General features: G+C 36.9%; 1 protein-coding gene across 1 annotated transcript; it reads left to right on the top strand.

Moving 5' to 3' along the window:
* The first annotated feature begins 1,109 nt into the window (after positions 1-1,109).
* On the top strand, positions 1,110-12,465 carry LOC137089872 (C-type mannose receptor 2-like). The gene is made up of 6 exons (XM_067453437.1): positions 1,110-1,146; positions 1,224-1,586; positions 1,667-2,012; positions 8,195-8,334; positions 8,588-8,682; positions 12,295-12,465. The coding sequence occupies exons 1-6, from the start codon at positions 1,110-1,112 to the stop codon at positions 12,463-12,465; spliced, it is 1,152 nt and encodes a 383-aa protein (XP_067309538.1).
* Positions 12,466-22,288: the final 9,823 nt, after the last annotated feature.

Raw genomic sequence — 22,288 nt, 5'->3', positions numbered from 1 at the left:
TGGTTCAGATACAATAATATTTTGAGTTTCTATTTATTAAACAAATTTCCTTCATTGTATCAACTCAAAGTTTTAATTTCAATAAACTCACAATTTTAAGGCAACCAGGTTACTTACTTTTTTAAGTTAAACCAACAAAAAACAACCAAAAAATTTTACAGTGTAGGCATACCTTTGTCACCATTACAAAAGAAAAATTAAATTAAGCGGAATATTTTTTTATTAATTAATTATTTTTTATTTTGATAAATTGAATGTGTGAGATTTTGCCCAACTTGGATTTTGTCCTCAGCAGGGGAAATAACTTAGCCTAAAACATGAATTTTTAATAATAGGCTACAAATGAGTAGGACATCATAATCCTCATTGAAACGGTAACATTGGCACTGCCATTGGGCATTTTCTAGATCTGGAAGATGATTGGCTTCTAAGCAAAACCCCCATTCGTCAGTCACTGATGTTACGTCTCCGTTTCCTCCTCAGGGAACGAGGGTCACATACGTAACCGAGACGTTCTTTCTACTGAATCAAAGAAAAACCTCATAAGTCAGAGCAATTGCTGAATTATTATTAGTCGAGATTACTAAAGACACTTATGTCCAACTCAAAATAAACTAAGAACTGTTTAAATCACTTAAACTCCCTACTTGACAACCATCCAATGGAGCTGACAGCAGAAGTAGTTTCTGTGTAACATTTCACAGAAAAATAAACAAATATTAACGTCTGGTTTAAAATTTTAATTGCAATTATATTTATATAAGATACATTATAAAATCATCAGATTCTCTTTTCACATTTGTGCATGTAAATGTAAATGTAAGTGCATTTTAAGTCATGTTACAAAATGACATGCTTGGCTTTACTTGTCTATGGAGATCAAGGCAGCAACCTTCCAGTTACCAGCTTCAAACTTGCAAAGTCAGCTGTCTATGTTTAAATAAGGAAATGTTTTAATCCCCTTTCAAAGCATGTGTACAATAGATGTACAGTGTTCTGTATGCATTCACCACCCACCTTATCAATTACTTGTTTAATCATCTTTCAGTTCCTCTTATTTTCCTAGAACAGCAGTACACACAGAGCAGAGAGGATCTGTGTGAGCAGTGATGGACGGGAGTCTGTTTGTTCTGCTGCTGCTGTCAGGTTGGTGAGGTCATTTGTAATCTGTGTTTATGATGATGTGTACACATATAGATGTTTTAACATGTTGATTTTAACAGGGCTCTTCTGGAGCAGTTCTGCTCTTTCTCGTCAGTACCATTATATAAATGTGAGAATGTCGTGGCCAGAGGCTCAGAGTTACTGCAGAGAGAAGTACACTGACCTGGCTACTGTAGACACCATGGCTGATGTCAACAGGCTGGTGAATATAGTGGATGCTGGATACAGTGGATCAGTGTGGATTGGACTGAAGAGAGGGACAGAGAATCGCTGGGCTTGGTCTAATGGAGAAAACACACACACACAGTACAGTGCCTGGACAAAAGGAGAACCGAGCAGTAATAAAACATGTGGCTATTTTGCCTTTGGAGTTTGGTATAGTTATCCATGCTCATCAGTATTACACTTTGTTTGCTACAGTGGTGAGTTTTAAGTTGTTATCTTTGTTAATATTCAGTTTATCTTTGGTTGAGACTCATTCTTTATTTCTATTTTTCAATAGAATATGAATACATCAGGGTACAAATTTGGAAGAACTGGACAGATGCTCAGAGCTACTGCAGACAGTATCACACAGACCTGCCCACCATCCACAACTCTGAGGAACAGAATAAAATAAAGAGTATTATTCCATCAACTTCGTGGGTTTGGATTGGTCTGTTCCTGGACTCTTGGGAATGGTCTGACAAATGGAGTCTCTTCTTTAGAAACTGGGCAGCAGGTCAGCCATCAGATCATCCAGGATCTGGTGACTGTGTCGGCATGTTAACAACCGACTCTGGGAAATGGGCTCAATACAGCTGTGATCTACAGCAACCTTTTATCTGCTATGGTGGTGAGTTTCCACAGTTAACAGAATCAAGTGATTCAAACAAGAGAATTATAGATCACTCTTGAAACAGATTTTACAAACAACTGGAACATCTTCTATGTTGAGGGTGACTTTATCTATGTATTTCTCTAGAGGACAAGAGCATTAGAAAACTGAAAACTGTCAGACTGAAATTGTCCTGTAATGGAGAATGCCCTTTGAATGATCCTTCAATACAGTCTGCCATTCTAAATAAGGTTTGTATCTGCCAGTTGTATCTGTTCAATTTCAAGATTCAGGTGCAGCAACACAATTTGCTGAGTATGTACTGAATGAAAAGTAAATGTGTTATACATTACTTTACATCCGGTCTTAATTATTAGGGACCAAGCACTGAATGTGTGTAGGCACCAAGCAGCAACCTCCCCCAGTTTCTCTGGAAGCCAATGCGGAAGTGACTTAAACTGTAATTAATCGACTGGCCGGTAGAGACAGGCTCCAGAAGGGAGCAGAATCGAATTGAGCCTCATGTTAAAATTCCCAACTTTACAGCAAAAAAAACACAGCCTGGTACAAATTGTGGTTTTGGTCTATACTAATCATTTTGTCCTTCATGACAACTGTTAGGGGTGAATTTTTTATTACTCATTCGTTTAAATTATATTAAGCCTTAAAGTTCTGCATAACTAAGTCAAACAATACAATCACATCGACCAATTTGAATGTTGTCATAAAATGCTATATTTTATGAACACATTGGTGTATCATTACGAAAATGTGTATGTGTCTTTGGAACTATGCCCTGAAGGTACTTCAGATTTGGGGCAGTGTCAGGAGCCAGTGGTCAGTTATGGAATTTCAAAAAGTGTTAACTTTTGATTAAATAACCTATTGTAATGAATGCTTTAGCATAGTGACACCAAACTTTGTATGTGATATTATTCTACTGTTATAACAGTAGAATAATATCACATACAAAGTTTGGTATATATATATATATATATATATATATATATATATATATATATATATATATATATATATATATATATATATATATATATATATATATATATATACTGTTATAATAGTGATTGTTTTGTTTTGTTTTTTTCTTTGCCTGAAATGTTAATGTCTTCATTTGCTCATTGTTGCAATTGGTCTGATGCTCCCAGCCATGGTGGCATGACTTATCGTGCCTTCTTTGGTCATGGCCCCTTAATGGCTGCTTGCAGATATATTTGTTGTTGCCTAAGGTCTGGCATAATAATAATAAAAAATATTTTTTTCCTGGTGTTCCAGATCAGTGAAAAGCTCAAGAGAATGGGGCTGAACAGTGACAGCAAAATAAGATGGAAAAAGGAAGAAGATGAAGAGGTGTTTCATCAGGAGAGCAGTGTACCGTTAAGAAGAAAATACAATCAATGTAGTGTCTGATACCAAATCTTGTGAAGCTTCACACTGAAGCACAGCTTTGTAAAAGCATGTTATCTATATTGTCCTAAGCTTTGTTCGGCTGAGACGTAACACCATGTGACTAAATGACAATAGTTGGCCACAAATTACACCGTTTTTAACAAAGTGCAGAGTAATGAACCATTTCTACGGGGAAAAAAGCCTCGGGGCTTTATGTGCTTTTGCCATCAATCATTTAAAATGTACTCAAAGTATTTTAAGTAAAAGTATGAGCTACAAGTGTAAGAATTAGAGTGAGTTTGACAAGGGCCAAATTGTGATGGCTAAGTGACTGGGCGCCCATGCTGACCCCTGTCCACCACCAAACAGGAACACGAAGCAATGGAAGAAGGTGGCCTGGTCTGATGAATCACATTTTCTTTTACATCACTTGAATGGCCGGGTACATGTTTCACTTACCTGGTATACACATGGCATCAGGATGAAGTATGTGAAGAAAAACCGGCGCGATATACATAATGTAGATGCCTCATTCAACCAATCCGCACAGGCACGAATGAGGAATATATATATTGATGTACAGTAGCATTTGAGTATGAATTTGAATCAATAAATGTAGGCTAAAATTAAAACTACATATCCTTCAATATAGAACATTCATTAAAAGCTACTGTATTTAAAAAAAAAAATGTTTATTAAAATCATTTTAGAGGTGAACTGTCCCTTTAAGGACAGCGTGTTAACAATAGACTGCGCTACTCAAGAAAGTATACGATATTGAATGCATCCTGTATCTTTGTAATGATTTGAAGCATTATATTAGATGAATTTAATGACAACAACTGGCCATAAAATACTGCACTGTAATTGCTGCTTGCTGCTGGTATATTTTATGTGTTTTCACTTTTAAATATTCATGTAAATATCACTACAAACTGCCATTCTGAATGTAATTTGTATATGCATTAAACTTTTAAGTTTATTTTGCAGATGCTTTTATCCAGAGTGACTCAAAAATAAAGGCAAACACAAGGAAACAGGTCCCATACAGGAAAAAAAATGCTCTTCTTACATAATATTTTTGTCTTGTTTCTAGTCTAAATATGTAACAATTCTTAAATCAAGATGCATTTACTATATAAGTAAAATGACATAAGATATTTTTTCTTTACTGTAAAAAAAAAATTGTTTTTTGTTGGTTTAACTTAAAAAAGTAAGTAACCTGGTTGCCTTAAAATTTTGAGTTTACTGAAATTAAACATTTGAGTTGATACAATGAAGGAAATTTGTTTATTAAATAGAAACTCAAAATATTATTGTATCTGAACCACATAAAAAAAATTGATAAATCATGAAAATAGCACTATTTGGCATATTTCACTGCGTCATCACAAAAAAAAAACACAATTACCCAATATGCTTACAAAATCTTTTAATAATATTTTAATAAATGTTGTCGCATCTCAAAAAAAATTAATTGTATTAACTCAACATTTTAACTTCAATGAACACAAAATTGTAAGGCAACCGGGTAACTTTTTTTCTAAATAATTTTTTACAGTGTTGTTTTGTTGAAAATAAAATAAAATTTTATTTTTTATTTTTTAGTTTTTGCTTAAAACAGGCATAATGATCTGCCAATGGGGTGAGAAAAATAATCTTGTTTCTGACTGAAATCTTGTTTCTTGTTTCCATCCCAAACAGAGATTATTTGTCTCACCCCACTGGCATATAATTTTGCTTGTTTTAAGCAAAAACTCATTTTGATATTTTCCCTTAAAAAATCTCTTATGTTATTGTACTTATCTAGTAAATGCATCTTGATTTAAGAATATTTAGATATTTGGACTGGGAACAAATAAAGAAATACTTACTAAAAAGAGCATTTTTTGCAGTGCAATTCTGTAAAGCATGAATCTGCATGACTAAGTGGTATATGACTTTCGCTGTCGCTGGTGTTGTAACTCCTGATACATTGGTGTGTTGAGAAAAGTGTTCAAATATGTGAGGTAAATTAAGACATGCATAATCTTCCAAACTTGATTTGATTCTTGTTTGCTGGTCTTCTAGATCAGTGAAAAGCTGAAGAGCATAAGGCTGAAAGTGGCAGCAAAATAAACAGGATAAAAGGAGGAAAATAAAACTGAAATGAGCAATAATTATGTATCTGTCTATGTGAAGGCTTTCTTTTAGGTGTGCTGATTTCCATGTTTGACTTGTAAAACTATTTTGTTTACAAAACTCTGTGAAGAACTGTGTGACCTATTCAAAGCTACCTGCGCATGACGATCCTGACACTCCCTGTAGTCACTGAACTCACACAAAAACCTTCTTATAGAATATATTACAGTTTTTCTCAGTCGCTTTGGTACATTTCTCAGATCAGAATTGAAATTCTCAAAACTACCAGTTCAATTCTCACATCATTGTGTCACTTGTTGACATTAAAAAAGCAGTTTCTCATTTGGTACATATTTGGTACCATGCTTTGGTACATCCAAGCCAATGATTATGTACAATTCTCTGTTGTTTCCTACATTATCAGTTGCTTATGTCATGTTGATCAAAATGTATTATAATACAAAATGTATTATAATGTCTTTGTTGAATAGTCTCACCCCCACAACATTTAGGCAAAAGCTCATAGCATAAGTCTTTACATGCAAAATGGTTGAACAAGTTATCATAATATGTCAAGCATATTTCTATACTTTCTATATTTCCATTAGACTTTTTTCTAAATCTGTCCTGAATTGGTCAATTGCTCCCAGGTGAATCTTGACCTTTTCTAACGAAGGTGCTTCTCATGAAACATCAGCTAGCATATATATATATATATATATATATATATATATATATATATATATATATATATATATATATATATATATATATATAAAACTTACAATTGACAATAATTGTCATCAAAACTTTAGCCATAGTTTCCATGATTTCCATCAGAACATCCCTCCAGAGCAAACTGTTATATTGACAACATGACTAAACATTTTGACTGTCTTATCCGTACACAATGTCACAAGGACTTGACATTCTGATGGCAATGACATGTTCATTGACACAGATATTTACTTTTGAGAGATGAACTACAGATTTTGAGTAAGAGAGTGGCTTTTGCAGGTTTTGCTATTTGTACAAATTGTTTTGAGAAATGCACTTACTGTTTTGCAAATTATGAGTTTGATTCGAGAAATGTACCAAAGCGACTGAGAAAAACTGTAAACTAAAGTAATTAGATTGGTTGTTTGGTTGGTTAGTTGGTTGGTAGGTAGACAGAGACAGACAGACAGACAGACAGACAGACATAGATAGATAGATAGATAGATAGATAGATAGATAGATAGATAGATAGATAGATAGATAGATAGATAGACAGACAGACAGACAGACAGACAGACAGACAGACAGACAGATAGATAGATAGATAGATAGATAGATAGATAGATAGATAGATAGATAGATAGATAGATAGATAGATAGATAGATAGATAGTAAATTAGTTAGATTGGTTGTTTGGTTGGTTAGTTGGTTGGTAGGTAGACAGAGACAGACAGACAGACAGACAGACATAGATAGATAGATAGATAGATAGATAGATAGATAGATAGATAGATAGATAGATAGATAGATAGATAGATAGATAGATAGATAGATAGATAGATACATAGATAGACAGACAGACAGACAGACAGATAGACAGATAGATAGATAGATAGATAGATAGATAGATAGATAGATAGTAAATTCAATGGAATTCCGATAAAGATGCAAACGGGCACAGTTCAGATATCTAAACAAAAGCTATCTAACACAGATCAACTATCTAACTACCATAGTATGTCTAAAAGATCAGATTTACTGTACAACCTTTGTCTGTTTCAAACTACAAAAACATTATACCTTAAACCACACCAGGTTGAACTTGAATCATGTACATAATCATACTCATTGCGGGCGGTGGTGACAATGTCAAGCAAACTGTTGGGTATCACATTGACAAGTATAGAGAGCATATACAAAGACTCCTGAATAAAGCCAACAGTATTGTGCATGATAAGAGGCAACCCTAACATTATGCTTATGAACGTCTGCATGAAAAACAGGTCCAAACTATCTTTTGTTCCCCATGCAATTAGATTTTTAAATTCCTCTTCTAGTGTTGACTGATGGCCAGCTGGTCTGGTCATCTTATCTTAAATTCTAAATTAGTTTTAAATTATGTTTGTGTATGCCAATTGTGAAATTTGAAATGTCTGTGTGAATATGCAGCATACTCTCCCTATGGCGATAAAAAAAAAAAAAATCAACTAACCAACTAACATATAAGAGAACATTTATTTTAACAAAAATATACATCTGAACATATATCTGCATAGTCTCAATTGCATGGTAGGTATGGAAGAAACAAATAGGGTATTTTTGTTTAGCAGATGTCTGTGAAGGACACTGTGTCTTATTCAAAAACGACATGATGCTGACATGTGTCAGCCTTTTTCTGCAACATACAATCATCACACATGCTTGGTTCAGATGCCATCAAACATCAAACACAAGAGGACGTGAGCTTCGACACGCTACAGACATGAATGTGATAACCACACTGCTGTTTTTCTTCTCAGGTAATTGTTTTTTGTATTTTTATAAGTGGACCATAGATATGTCATGGATTGTGCAATGGATTTAAATGTACTCTAGAGTTTTGTAAATGAGTTTACTCTGTGATTCCGTGTTTTGACTCCTATTCTCTCTTACAGGTCTTTTTGGTGGTTACTCTCTTCTTCCTAGACAGATCTATTCCGTATCTAAAGAAATGACTTGGACAGACGCTCAGAGCTACTGCAGACTGAAATATACAGATCTGCCTTTTGTGTACAGTGAGGAGGATCTAGACAAAATAAAGGCTTCTACTCCTCTTTTTAACTATGGCATATCATGGCTTGGGGGGGTTAATATGAATTCTGACTCACAAAACATTACGGAAAGTGACCAAACCCCGACTCAGAAGTGTCTCGCAATTAACACTCTTCTCTGGAAACTGGTCAAAAGGGATTGCACATGGTATTATCCATTTTACTGTAGCCAAAGTGAGTATCTCTGCATGTTTAGCAAAACAGCATGGAAAAATGAGATCTTTTCTTTGATGCTCGTATGCATGTTTGTTTGTACCTGTGTGCTTAGGTGAAGGCAAAAGTGCGGTATTGAGAATGAAAGTGAATCCTGGTGGACAACTGGACCTCGAGGACCCTGGAATAAGATCGGACATGTTAGCTAAGGTAAAAGTGAATTTTTCAGTGAACTCTCAAATGCTTTTAAGCCAAATATTTTAACGTCATCAATATCAAAATCAAAATCACATTATGAAATATAATAATATATTTGTCAAAAAGTTATTCCATTTTAGTCTTTTCGTATTTCTTCTTCAGATCAACAAGAAATTCAACCAAATTGGGTTTGGGGATGCTATCAAAATACGATGGATCACAAAGCGAGAAACACTGGGGGAAAACAGAGCAAATGAAACCTGCGATACTTAAAAGTTATTTTATCATTTTATTGAATGAATTTGTAAAATACAATTGCAATCATTTCTTATCATTAATAGATGATGTGCCATTCATTAAATAACAGAGGGTAGCATATGCATTGACATCACTTTCCCGCCGGAACAGTGGTAGAAGAGCTGCTGCATGACTGGATTCTCTCAGTTGCTTTGGCTCGAATTAGAATATTATTTTACAAAACAAGTTTAGATCTCTGAAGTTTCTTCTTCACATCAGAGCTGGATGTGTTTTGGCACGCGTGTGCAGTACGAGAGTAAAACAACCGGTTATCAGTAAACTAAAGGTTGGTCTCAATATGGTGTTCCTTACAACTTACCACAGATCCAGTGACCCATCCTGGATACTGACATGCAGCGAGGAATCGAACCAATCTCAGTCTTTTTGCCACTCAGTGGTCATAACCGCTGTCACTCCGGCAGACGGTGTCACGTGCATGCCCTCTATTTACTCAATGTACGGTACATTTTGGGTTGTCTTTTGTTTGTTTGTTTGTTTGTTTTTAGAAAACCGTATTAATAATACATATTAAAGGAACATTTAGTTTTATGCCTATTTATCTTTTTCTGAAGCAAATAATTTACTATTTTAATAATACAATAAATTATGATTACACTTACCTTTTTCTCCCTCCTAATTCACATCCGTCCTACATAATTGCATTTAGAATTAGTTGCTGAATTCGGAACCGCATAGGCTTCTCTTACTATTTATGCCATAGAACAGTAAAGCCTAGTAAAAGTAGCCTAGTGGTCGATACTTGTTTCAATCAGCAGAGGGCGCTATAACACAGATTTTGAGTAGTCTATACTCACTGCCGAATTCACGCTCTGCATGATGTTCCAGCAGTTCTGCACAGTTAAAGCATAATTGTTATAAAATAACTAAATGGATTACATTTTAGTTGATAAATTAAAAAAAGAAAAAAAAAAAAACATATTCAGGTCAGAAAAACAATGACGCATACAAGATAAATAAGCGCAATAAAGATACATCTTAAAAGTCTGCGTGTCTTTAAAAAAAACTGCAGAGTCCAATCTTTCTCATTGACAACTATTCCAAAATATCTGTGTATTTTCTCCAGTAAAAATCTCCTACAAGCAATCACACATATTTCATTGTCAAAGTAGGCCTATGTTTTAACATTATCCAATTCATTTTAGTGCCCTTAAAAGTGTCATATATTTTTTACAGCTTTGGTAGAAAATGTCAACACAAGAGAAAAAAAGGCTTTTGATGAGGTCTTTAACTTTAATAAAATGATTGCTCAGTTATTGATTTTATTGAAATCGTAGGTTAAACACTTAAACGCTTTAGGGTACATGTTTTTACCTATTAAAAGTGAGCACTAATAAGGGATCATATGCACTGCAAATCATCTGGAAAACAATTAGCTACAGCTGGAATTGCCAATGGCTAGAGTCACAATATCATATTAGTGCTCTATATCAACAATAATAACTTTAGGGTGTTGTATTATTGAGTAGATACAATCATTGCATGTTTGTATTAGTTTGTCGTGTGTATAATCTAAAAGCTATTTCATGCAATTTTAAAACATATCAGCTGTGGGCCTAATCGAAAATATATGTCTGTGACGCAGATAATACGACATTCTGAGGAGAAAAAAAACAAACCCTGCCCACCATCTGCGTCAAGTCACACCGTGTGTGGTTTCCAAGTGTTCACAAATGTGGGATTTTGAAGCTTCCACCTCCTCCTCCATAATAGCGCAGTAGATTCAATTCTACAATGGGGACATTTGATTGATGCTTTACTTACATTTTTTCATTCAGGTAAACCTGCAGAGTTTTAGGATTTGCAAAAATGATAAACAGATTAAGGTTATGGCGTCAGTATCAAATTATTCTGTCCATGCCAGCTTGGCGGCTTGCTGTCATTAAAACCAAAGCGGGGCATAACGAACACTTATATACATACAGTGTTCATTATGCTCCCAGTGTGTGTGTATATATATATATATATTTATATATATATATATATATATATATATATATATATATATATATATATACAGACACACAGACACACAGTTCAACTATGAGAGACAAAATGAGAAAATGAGAATCACATTGTCAGATTTTTAAAGAATTTATTTGCAAATTTTGGTGGAAAATATGTATTTGGTCACCTACAAAAAAGCAAGATTTCTGGCTTGCACAGACCTGTAACTTCTTCATTAAGAGGCTTTCCTGTCCTTCACTCATTACCTGTATTAATGGCACTTGCAAACTCGTTATCAGTATAAAAGACACCTGTCCACAACCTCAAACAGTCAGATTTCAAACTCTATGGCCAAGACCAAAAAGCTGTCAAAGGACACCAGAAAAAAAATTGTAGACCTGCACCAGGCTGAGCTAACTGAATCTGCAATAGGTAAGCAGCTTGGTATGAAGAAATCAACTGTGGGAGCAATTATTAGAAAATCGAAGACATACAAGACCACTGATAATCTCCTTCGATCTGGGGCTCCACACAAGATCTCACCCCGTGGGGACCTAGTGAATTACCTGCAAAGAGCTGGGACCAAAGTTACTATCAGCAACAAACTACGCCACCAGGGACTCAAATCCTGCAGTGCCAGACACGTCCCCCAGCTTAAGCCAGTACATGTCCGGGCCCGTCTGAAGTTTGCTAGAGACCCTTTGGATGATCCAGAAGAGGATTGGGAGAATGTCAGATAAAACCAAAATATAACTTTTTGGTAAACACTAAAGTTGTCATGTTTAGAGGAGAAAGAAAGCTGAGTTGTATCCAAAGAGCACCATACCTACTGTGAAGCATGGGGATGGAAACATCATGCTTTGGGCTGTTTTTTTGGCAAAGGGACCAGGACGACTGATCCGTGTAAATTTTCTTTGCAGGAAAGAATGATTGGGGCCATGTATTGTGAGATTGAGTAAAAACCAAGCGGCAACCTCCCACAGTTTCTCTTGAAGCCAGAACGGAAGTGACTTAAACTGCAATTCCTTGACTGGCCACTAGGAACAGGCTCCAGAAGGAAGCAGAATCTCATTGAGCCCCATGTTAAAACGCCCAACTTTACAGCAGAAAAAAATACATATTTACAGCCTGGTACGGCTAATTTTGCCCTTCATGACAACTGTGAGGGCGGTGAATTTTTCAGCCAGCTTGTCTCTACTTTACTCTTCAAAATTGCACTTCAGAATCCTATGGTTGACATCACAGACACTACGTCCACTTTTTTTTTTACAGTCTATGGTAAAAACCTCCTTCCATACATACATACATATATGTATTTTTAATGCAAGGGCATTAAAGATGAGACGTGGCTGTGTCTTTCAGCATGATATTGATTCCAAACACACTGCCTGGGCAATGAAGGAGTTGCTTCGTAAGAAGCATTTCAAGTTCCTGGAGTGGCCTAGTCAGTCTCCAGATCTCAACCCCATAGAAAATCTTTGGAGCGAGTTGAAAATCTGTTTTGCCCAGCGTCCCAAAACATCACTGCTCTAGAGGAGATAAACACAGAGGAATGGGTCAAACTACCAGCAACAGTGTGTAAAAACCTTGTGGCAACTTATACATGTATATAAAAATGTATGTATGTGTTTAAAATTAAAATGTAACATTTTTCATTATGGAGTATGCCTATTACTAGCATATCATATATATATATATAACACTAATTGTCTCTACATCACTGTACCTGTTAGAGATTGGCGTATATTAGGCAGCAAGTTAAAATTTTGTCCTCAAAGTTGATGTGTTAGAAGTAGAAAAAATATACAAGCATAAGCATTATAGTGAGTTTGACAAGGACCAAATTATGATGGCTGGACAACTGGGTCAGAGCATCTCCAAAACTGCAGCTCTTGTGGGGTTTTCCCGGTCTGCAGTGGTCAGCAGTATCTATCAAAAGATGTCCAAGGAAGGATCAGTGGTGCAATGGAAGAAGGTGGCTGGTCTGATGAATCACATTTTCTTTTACATCATATGGATGGCCGGGTGTGCGTGTGTCGCTTAACTGGAGAACACATGGCACCAGAATGCACAATGGGAAAAAGGCAAGCTGGACGAGGCAGTGTGGTGCTTTGGGCAATGTTCTGCAATGGAATTGGTCCCGCTATCCATGTGGATGTTACTTTGACACATTACCTACTCAAGCATTGTTGCAGACCACACACCTATTCATGAAAACGGTATTTCCTGGTGGCTGTGGCCTCTTTCAGCAGGATAATGCATTCAGGGAAAATGGTTCAGGAATGGTTTAAGGAGCACAACAATGAGTTTGAGGTGTTGACTTGGCCTCCAAATTCTCCAGATCTCAATCCAATCAAGCATCTGTGGGATGTACTGAACAAACAAGTCAGATCCATGGAGGCCCCATCTCACAACTTACAGGACTTTAAAGGATCTGCTGCTAACATATTGGTGCCAGATACCAAAGCACACCTTCCATGCCTTCATGAGTCCATGCCTTCATGGGTCAGGGCTGTTTTTGCAGCAAAAGGAGGACCAACACAATATTAGGGGGGAAAAATGCCTGATCTTGTTATATAGCCTACTTTATACTGGAGAATTTGACTTTATTACTGACATGAAAACTACAAAACGTGTAATGATTCACTGGACAAATGAAGGATGCCAGCGCTGTGGGTGTGTGTTAGTAGGAGTGTGGTGGCGCACGATCATGTGTGTCTGTGTGCAGGGGAGGTGAGAAGATATGCTTTTTTAAGTGGGTGAATTGTGATGCATTTCCGCCGGCTCATTGGGTGTGGGAGTCAGAATCACCTTTCTGTGTTTAGACGCTAATGACTTTATAGGAGCATGAATTTTTATAAGGGGAACTCTTCTTTTTGCATCAGCTCAGAGCCATGATGTGTCCTAATGACATCTTTCATACAGGAAAGGATTGCATTTGTTCTCAGAAGTGGCCTCTGGTTCGGCCTCTGTGAGTTTTAAAGTTGCAAAAAGAAGTAGTGTCAGATCTTCCCCTCCATATTGCGATGTACATCCAAGTTAAACAGATTACTGAAAAAGACAAAAAAAATGTAGGACAGGGATTTATGCATTGTTTGGATTTCGATTTGTAAGAAAAAATGAGGCAGACGAGCATGAGCTTGCACATCCGGGTTTAACCAAACAAAATGATTGGAAAAGTCCTGCATACCTTAACAGAGACAAATCAGTTTTTTTCAGACGAAAATCCAATTGTAATGATAACAATTGCGAGACAAAAATTAAATAAAACATACACATGGATGGACTGTTCACAATAAGTATAATTCTATAAAAGTATTACAGTATAATTCTGTAATGTCAATGTGTTTTGCAAAGAAAAGGGATTAATTCAAACTCTCACTTAGCTAGATCTATAACCTATCCTGTTTCTGGAGATCTTCTTCCCCTAGACCAGGGGTGTAATAAATCCTGTTCCTGGAGATCTAGCTAATTGTAAAGTTCAGCTCTGATCAATCTCAAGTGAACCAGCTTCAGATCCTCAGGACTCAGGATCAATTGTTAAAATTACAGACAGGTGTGTTGGATCAGGGTTGGGTCTGAACTCTGCAGTTAGGTAGATCTCCAGGAACATTGCACCCCTGGTCTAGGGCAGTGGGGTAAGATGAGCCAGTGGATAAGTTTACATGCCCCTTTTATCTTTGCAACCATAGGCCCTGTCCTAAATGGTGCACTTCATATGCACTTTCGGTCTTGTGGACTTACAATGGCCATTGCGTGCACATGTCCGTTAAGTCCATAGGACCATAGGATGTCCCATTCATCATTTAAGCTTTAAGAAGGGTGCTCGTGAGAACCCCCTTTGCGGCTGCTATGCACTTCAGTTGAGCCCGCAAGTTTGCGAGCTACACGGGGGACTTCTTCCCGGCAGTCAAAGCGGCATCACATAGTGAATGTGCGGACTCAGAGGAAGACTGCGAGGGTTTAGGGTGCCATACGGGACAGGGCCATACACTTTTATTGTCATGTATGTTTTGGAACCACCCATCATACCAGACTGAGAAGGAAAACCACATGGGAGGAGCAGAAGGCCAGTTAATTAAAAATATATATATTAAGATTGTTAAAGTCAAATTTTAGCATAACAGATATAATGGCTTTGGAAGCTTGTTTCCGCCACAGAATAAAAATAACTTTATAGCACGCAAATCTTTATAACTTGCAATTCTTAGAAAAAAAGTCCACATTTTTATAACATGCTATAGCATTTTTGTTATGTACTGTATTGCAATAAATGAGAAAAAAATGATGCGACAGCTTGAGCAGACTCCCAAATATACTACAACTCTTCTCAACATGGCTTCATCCCGTTTGTTGCGTTTTCTCGGGGCAGGGTTTATGTAGATTTTGAGGTTAAAGAAAAGATCTCCCTTCACTTTATACTTTGAGCATCGTAACATTGCTGATGTTGTTTATGCTCAAACAGCAGGATTACACACTAACTAAAGTTAAAAATGTGAAATCATAATGAACCACCCCTTTAAATATTTAAAGATATCCATTTTTTCCTCCTGATCACCCATTGGCAGGGCCATGTTCACTGACTCACTGTTGCTAAGCAACATTCACAGGAGATTCTGCAATAAATCAACACAACATGATGCTTCTCTGAGGTCAGAATATCTCTGCCCTGAGTAATGTGTTTATTTTGAATAAAATCATTCATCTAGCGCTACATGTGCTTTTGATCTTGGTGAGAATGTGGGAAGCTGCACATAGCACTACAACAATAAATGATTCAAGAACATTTTGTAATGCAGCATGCTGCACTATAGACAAGTGAAAACATCCAAATAAAAGAAAGATGCACTATATTGACAAAAAGTATTAGGACACCTCTCCAAATCATGGAATCCAGGTGTTCCAATAACTTTCATGGCCACTGGTGTATAAAATCAAGCATGCAGACGCTTCTACAAACATTTGTGAAAGAATGGATTGCTCTCAGGAGCTCAGTGAATTCAAGTGTGGTACAGTGATAGGTTGCCTTCTGTGCAATAAGTCAATCTGTGAAATTTCCTCACTACTAAATATTCCAAGGTCAACTGTAAGTGGTATTATAAGTTGATTTATAACAAAGCAGGGTCCACGCATTCTGAGACACACAGTGTGCAAAAGTCGCCAACTTTCTGCAGAATCAATAGACCTCCAAACCTCCAACTCAAGAACAGTGTGTAGAGAGCTTCATGGAATAGGTTTCCATGGCCGAGCAGTTGCATCCAAGCCTTATATCGCCAAGTGCAATGCAAACTTTCGGATGCAGTGGTGTAAAGCACCCTGCCACTGGACTCTAGAGCAGTGGAGACATGTTCTCTGGAATAGCAAATCACGCTCCTCTGTCTGGCAATCTGATGGACGAGTCTGGGTTTGGTGGTTAACAGGAGAACCGTAGTTGGCTGACTGCATTGTGCATAGTGTAAAGTTTGGTGGAGGGGGATTATGGTGTGGATTGTTTTTCAGGGGTTGAGCTTGGCCCTTTAATTCCAGTGAAAGGAGCTATTATTGCTTCACCATACCATTACATTTTGGACAATTTCTTGCTTCCAATTTTGTGGGAACAGTTTGGGGATCGCCCCTTCCTGTTCCAACATGACTGCGCACCAGTGCACAAAGCGTCGGTCCTTAAAGTCATGGATGAGCTAGTTTGGTGTAGAGTAACTTGACTGGCCTGCACAGAGGCCTGACCTCAACCCGATAGAGCACCTTTGGGATGAATTAAAGCGGAGACTGCGAGCCAGGCCTTCTCGTCCAACATCAGTGCCTGACCTCACAAATGTGCTTATAGAAGAATGGTCAAAAATACCAATACACACACTCCTAATCCTTGTGGAAAGCCTTCCCAGAAGAGTTGAAGCTGTTATAGCTGCAAATGGTGGGCCAGTTCCATATTAACCCTACAGATTAAGAATGGGATGTCATTAAATTTCATGTGCATGTACAGACAGAGACCTCCCAAACTTTTAGAGGGGTTTTCCATGATCATTTTATCACTAGAAAAGAAATTAAATAACCTGTTAAACATAAATGTATTATGCAATTATTTTAAAAAGGGCTAGAACCTTGCTGGTGTAAAGGGTTTTTTTTATAATTGAGTCAACAATCTTAGGGTTCTCCCCATGTGAACCTTTTCCAAGAGTGTAGCATACACTCAAAACAAGCTACATGACAACATCTTAAGCTACTTAAAGATCTAGTTGTCCTGACAACAAGAATGCCACAAAGCCTTCAAGTAGCAAAATCCTATTAAACCTTTTTTTCAGTGATGATTCAATAAAACAGCATCAGGAGGCTTGTTAGCACTAGCAAACAAATTTAGTGGACAGGCCTTAGAAATGAGTTTCTGACATGTTGCATGCAAGCCTCCTAATACTAAAAGAGTAAACTGTGGTTGTTGTTTTATTGCTGTTGTTGTGTGATGGTTTTTACATGTCCTCTTCCCGAGGCACTTCACAAACCTTCACTCCTACTGATAAGCCATGAACAAACCCACGCATCTATCCTTAAGGATTTACGTCATGGAGAGAGGTGGGCATTTACACTTAATTCTTGTTTATGCATCTCTACCTGGTGTCCTTCATTAACACTTTCGTCAATGGAATCAGTTGTCTATATCTGAATGGGAATGATGTCATAGTCTGACCCTTGATGTATTGTTATAGTGTATAACCCTGAAAATCTTTTACATCCTTCAAATACAACTCACAATGACTTCAAATAGTTTATATATTTATTTAAAAACTTCAATAAGGAATTGTGTGTAAATCCTTCTACCATTGTGAATGACATTATAATGTAAATATTACTGATTAAAGATAGTATGTTATATTCTAATCCACTGACATATTGTTTTATATAATCCTTTCTGTTTGTCAGTCTATTTATCTGTCTGTCCATCCGTCTAATGATGTGATCATTTGGAAAAATAAATTTTCACCTGAAGTCGTTGATTAAATTTAAAACATGAAAAATGATTTAGAATCATGATTCAATTATGTTATTTGCAATTCTTTGTGGGAGAAGACAGTCACTGCTTAGTTGACTTATGACTTCAACAGAAGCAATAAGCCTATATCATCACTTAATCTTATGCGTATGGTTTTTTGTTGTTGTTTTTTTTCCTTTAAAATCAAGTGAAGAAAATGAAGAGGATTTTTATTTCTGGATTATTTCTGTTGCACTGGCAGAATAAAATATCCTTTATTTTGTAACAGTATTTAGATGACATAAAAGGATTTGTGACTAAGGTCCATGACATTTCTCCTCAAATACGACTAAATACTTCTTTCCTTGTGATACAATTGGCTCATGTATGGCAGTGCAGACACTGCTGTCTGCTTTACTAAATTCCACTGTAAGGGGAAAAGACAGGGGAATGTGGCCACTCCAGGAAGTTCGAGGGAAGAGGTCATTTAGAGACAGCATGCTTTCTCTGGGCACCAGGCCAGAACCTTTTCCGTCTCGGTCATGTCTGCTGCTGGGTTATATATGTGTTTTGTGATGTAATGCTTAGGACAGGATCCAAAAGACGCCTCCCCTTTCCTTATTCCAGACAGATGTAATGGAAAATCCAGGGTGAAGCAGGCAGTCAGTATCAGCTACTTACACTTTTGAGTATAAGTAGCTGCTGAATATGCTATAGATTTTTAAAGTGTTTTCTTATAATGCAGGAGACAAAAATAAAAAATCTAAGATGAAAATGGTTCTTTCTGTTCACTGAAAGGTTCTTGGGAAACAAAAATGGTACTTCCATGGGATCAGCCAAAACCGCCTTTTGGAACCCCTTTGGAACCTTTAGGAAATCTAGGCCTCATTTCACATGATTCAAGCCCCCTATGGAGAAAATCAAGGTTTTAAGGTTTTTTATCTGTCTATGTGGTGTTTTTCATATGCTTTAAGACAAACCATGCACTGCAAATTCATAAGTCAACACCATTGAGGAGTATTTTCTCTTTAAAACTGCAGCGTACCAAAGTATCAACAATACGGTTTTAAATCGCTGGTGTTTCGTACGTCACCAAGTGGATACCTGAGCTGGTGCGAGTGAGTGGAAACTGGCTAATGTGCATATTCAGAGAGCCGCATATACTGATAGAGGCTAGAGTGCAAAGTTGCAATCAAGATTATTTTTATTTTTTTTCCCAAGGAAAAAAAGTTTAAATATGTAAGTTTGGTGATCAAAAAATTGTTTTAAAGGATCAAATGATTGACTACGGGGGACTTTAAATACAGCAACACATTAAAGAAGTCAATATTTTGGGAGTATTTTACATCCAGAACTCAGTCAATATTTTAGCTTTAGATAGTTTAGCTAATGCATATATTAAACACACAAATACTTCCACTGGAAGTATTTTTATGCTTATGGTTAATTTTCTTATTTTGTGCTTTTCAACATTGAATTAATTTTAATTATAATATTTTTGCTGCATCCCCCATTTTTCCCCACTAAGCACATTATAATGCATTATGTGATCATCTTCTCAATTTAAGATACATTGTATCTTTGAAGTCAACCAAAAGTTGATCTTTTAGATTTGACATGCATAAATATGACATTTCATTGTCCATACATGTTATTCATAGCAAAACAAATCCCCAAAAAACAAATCACCACCCCCATAATAAAACAATAAGTGCACTTTATGCTGAAAACCACTCAAATAATGCGTCATTCAAAAACCTTGTTATAGGATTTTTTGGCCCTTTGGTCTTTTACGTGCATCACTTTCACACCATTTCACAAAACCCAAGAGAACCAATGACAAACACACTCAAACACCACTAAAACGGCCTTGATCTGAAAAGCAACTATTAAAGATGGTCCCACTCAGTTCACTGACTCATGTTTTTTCGTTTTTTTCAGTTATAAAGTGCTTCCGCCGGGACTGTAAACATTAAACCCACGTCCCTGTTAATCGATTGAATGTTTAGTGTATTTTGGTTTGCATCCTCATTCAGCCCATGAATGAGGACTTCCCATTTGATCTGTCTCTGATTCTGTCATGTCATCCATTTGTGTACTCACAATCAGGCCTTATAGTTGTTATAGTTAGTTTGATTTTCTGAATATCTGGATTTAAAGATATATGTCCCCAGGGTCCCTCCAGTGAATTGCGGCCATTTTTTTTTTTATCACTGAGAATAACACATTTCATTTTTGAAATGTTTTAATTTCATATCTTAATTTTTACTGGAGTTTAATTTTACATAATATTCTTTCTGTGCGGGTGAATCTGGATCAAATACAATGGCCTTTGCACTTTTTGAGTTAATTCGTGAACGCACCAATGATCAGCAGTTAATAATTCATACAGTGCCCTCCACTAATATTGGCACCTTCAGTAAATATGAGCAAAGAAAGCAATGAATGGTTTATCCTTTCATTAAAAAAAAAAAATGTATAAAAAAAAACTGGGGGGAACGAAATATGTCTATATGTCTTCCTAATGCAAGGCAAGGAGGAAAGACTGAGTGGCCAGATACTCCCCAATGTTTGTCCTAGATTGTTCAGATACATGTTATCATGGATTCTAGAAAAACTGACAGATAAAAAATCCAAACCTGATGGCCTCTGCTAGAAATCTTATAATGGGCCGTGGTTGGACTTTCCATCAGAACAATGATTCAAAACAAACATCAAAATCAACACAAAAATGTGTCACTGAGCACAAAATGAAGCTTCTGCCATGACCGTCCAAGTCCCCTGACCTGAACCCGATAGAAAATGAGTAAGAGTGAACTGAAGAGAAGACACCAATATGGAGCTGGGAATCTGAAGGGTCTGGAGAGATTCTGTATGGAGGAATGGTCACTGATCTCGTGTCAGGTGTTCTCCAAACCCATCAGGTATTGTAGAAGAAGAGCTCTTGTGAAAAGGACATGGCAATAACTGGGTGAAAAGCTTCAGAGGATTCATTGTGATTATGTTGTTGCCTTAAAATTGTCAGAAAGAGGAGCGAGACACAGAAAGAAAATGTTCTGTATCTGTGAGAGTTCTTAGAAATGGTCTGGTGTGATTTGATGTCCAATGTTGTGGATCCATATTGGAAGAGATAAGTAATTGAAATCTATAAAGAACTATACTTTGTGTGTCCACACCTAAAGGTATTCAAATGTGAAATGTTGCTGCATTTATACAATATTGTCCTCACTGATTTTAGCAACCTGAAGCCTAGCGCCACATGCAGTCCAATAGCACTATTGCTCATGTGATATTGTTTAAAAGGATTGGGAGATAGAACTGATATAATAAGCTATGCAAACACAACTGATTGGAAATCATAATCACTGCAAACACAATCAGCACAATTTGCCAAAAATAAATGTGTTTACCCATCACATAAATGGATGTTTCAGCGGATCAGACCAGAACATTGCCTTGAAATAAGTATAGGCTACAAATAAATACAGGAAAAGAAAAACAAGTATTGGCAAAAAAAGATGACAAGATGACTCTTCTAACAGATGGAGATGGATGGACAGAGTCCAAACAGAGAAAGAGAGAGTGTTTCCCACCCATACTGGTTTATTATTGTGAGCTCTAAGAGGCTCAAGTATCCAGATCGCTTCCTGAAACACATATAGCCTTGTATCATTCAAGGATAAAGTCTCTACCTGGAAATGGATTTGTTGCAAAGGATGCTCAATGTGCCTGTAAAATATCAGACATAGGCAATGTGTATTAGACTAATCAAAGCACACACAAAAAGGGGGGAAAGGAATACCTTAGATGTTATGCAATATCATCTCTATGGTAGGTCTATTCTGGCCTATGTACGTGTTATGAAATGCCAAAAGTGACTGAAATAAACCAGTTCAGGAGGCATATGTGTAATATAGGCTATATGTTATATATTATAGCCTATATGTCTTGAAGAAATTGCGAGAAAATAGTCGCTTATATATCTAGAAACCCTACTGGATAATTTCGAGCCATCACGCACGTCCATCCAAGCTGTTCTAACAGCATCACATGCCGTGTTTCGCTTAAACAGGGCCAGCACACATTGACTGTACACACACTTGTATAACCGTTTGTATAACGTTCAGCGTACGCGGCTTTCCCGGACCAACCACACGCTTCAGCGTCCCATTCACTAGCTTCCTCTTACTACTGATTTGTCCATACGCAGCGCACGTCGTCACTGGCCATGGGTGTCCACGTGAGGCGTATGACATACTTATGTAAAAAGACTGACGGGCCTTTCAGCCAATCACAGCGCGTTTTTGTCATTTCCGCATTTTTCTCATTCAAATACGCTGCGTTTGGCCAATAGGAGTGCGCGATGGGAGGAGTTTGAATTCAGGTCATGCTGCG

This window comes from Pseudorasbora parva, chromosome 9 (genome assembly GCF_024679245.1).
Source record: "Pseudorasbora parva isolate DD20220531a chromosome 9, ASM2467924v1, whole genome shotgun sequence".
NCBI classification, from domain to species: Eukaryota; Metazoa; Chordata; class Actinopteri; order Cypriniformes; family Gobionidae; genus Pseudorasbora; species Pseudorasbora parva.
The sequence above is the reverse complement of the archived record's forward strand: the minus strand, read 5'-3'. Positions and strand labels throughout refer to the sequence as shown.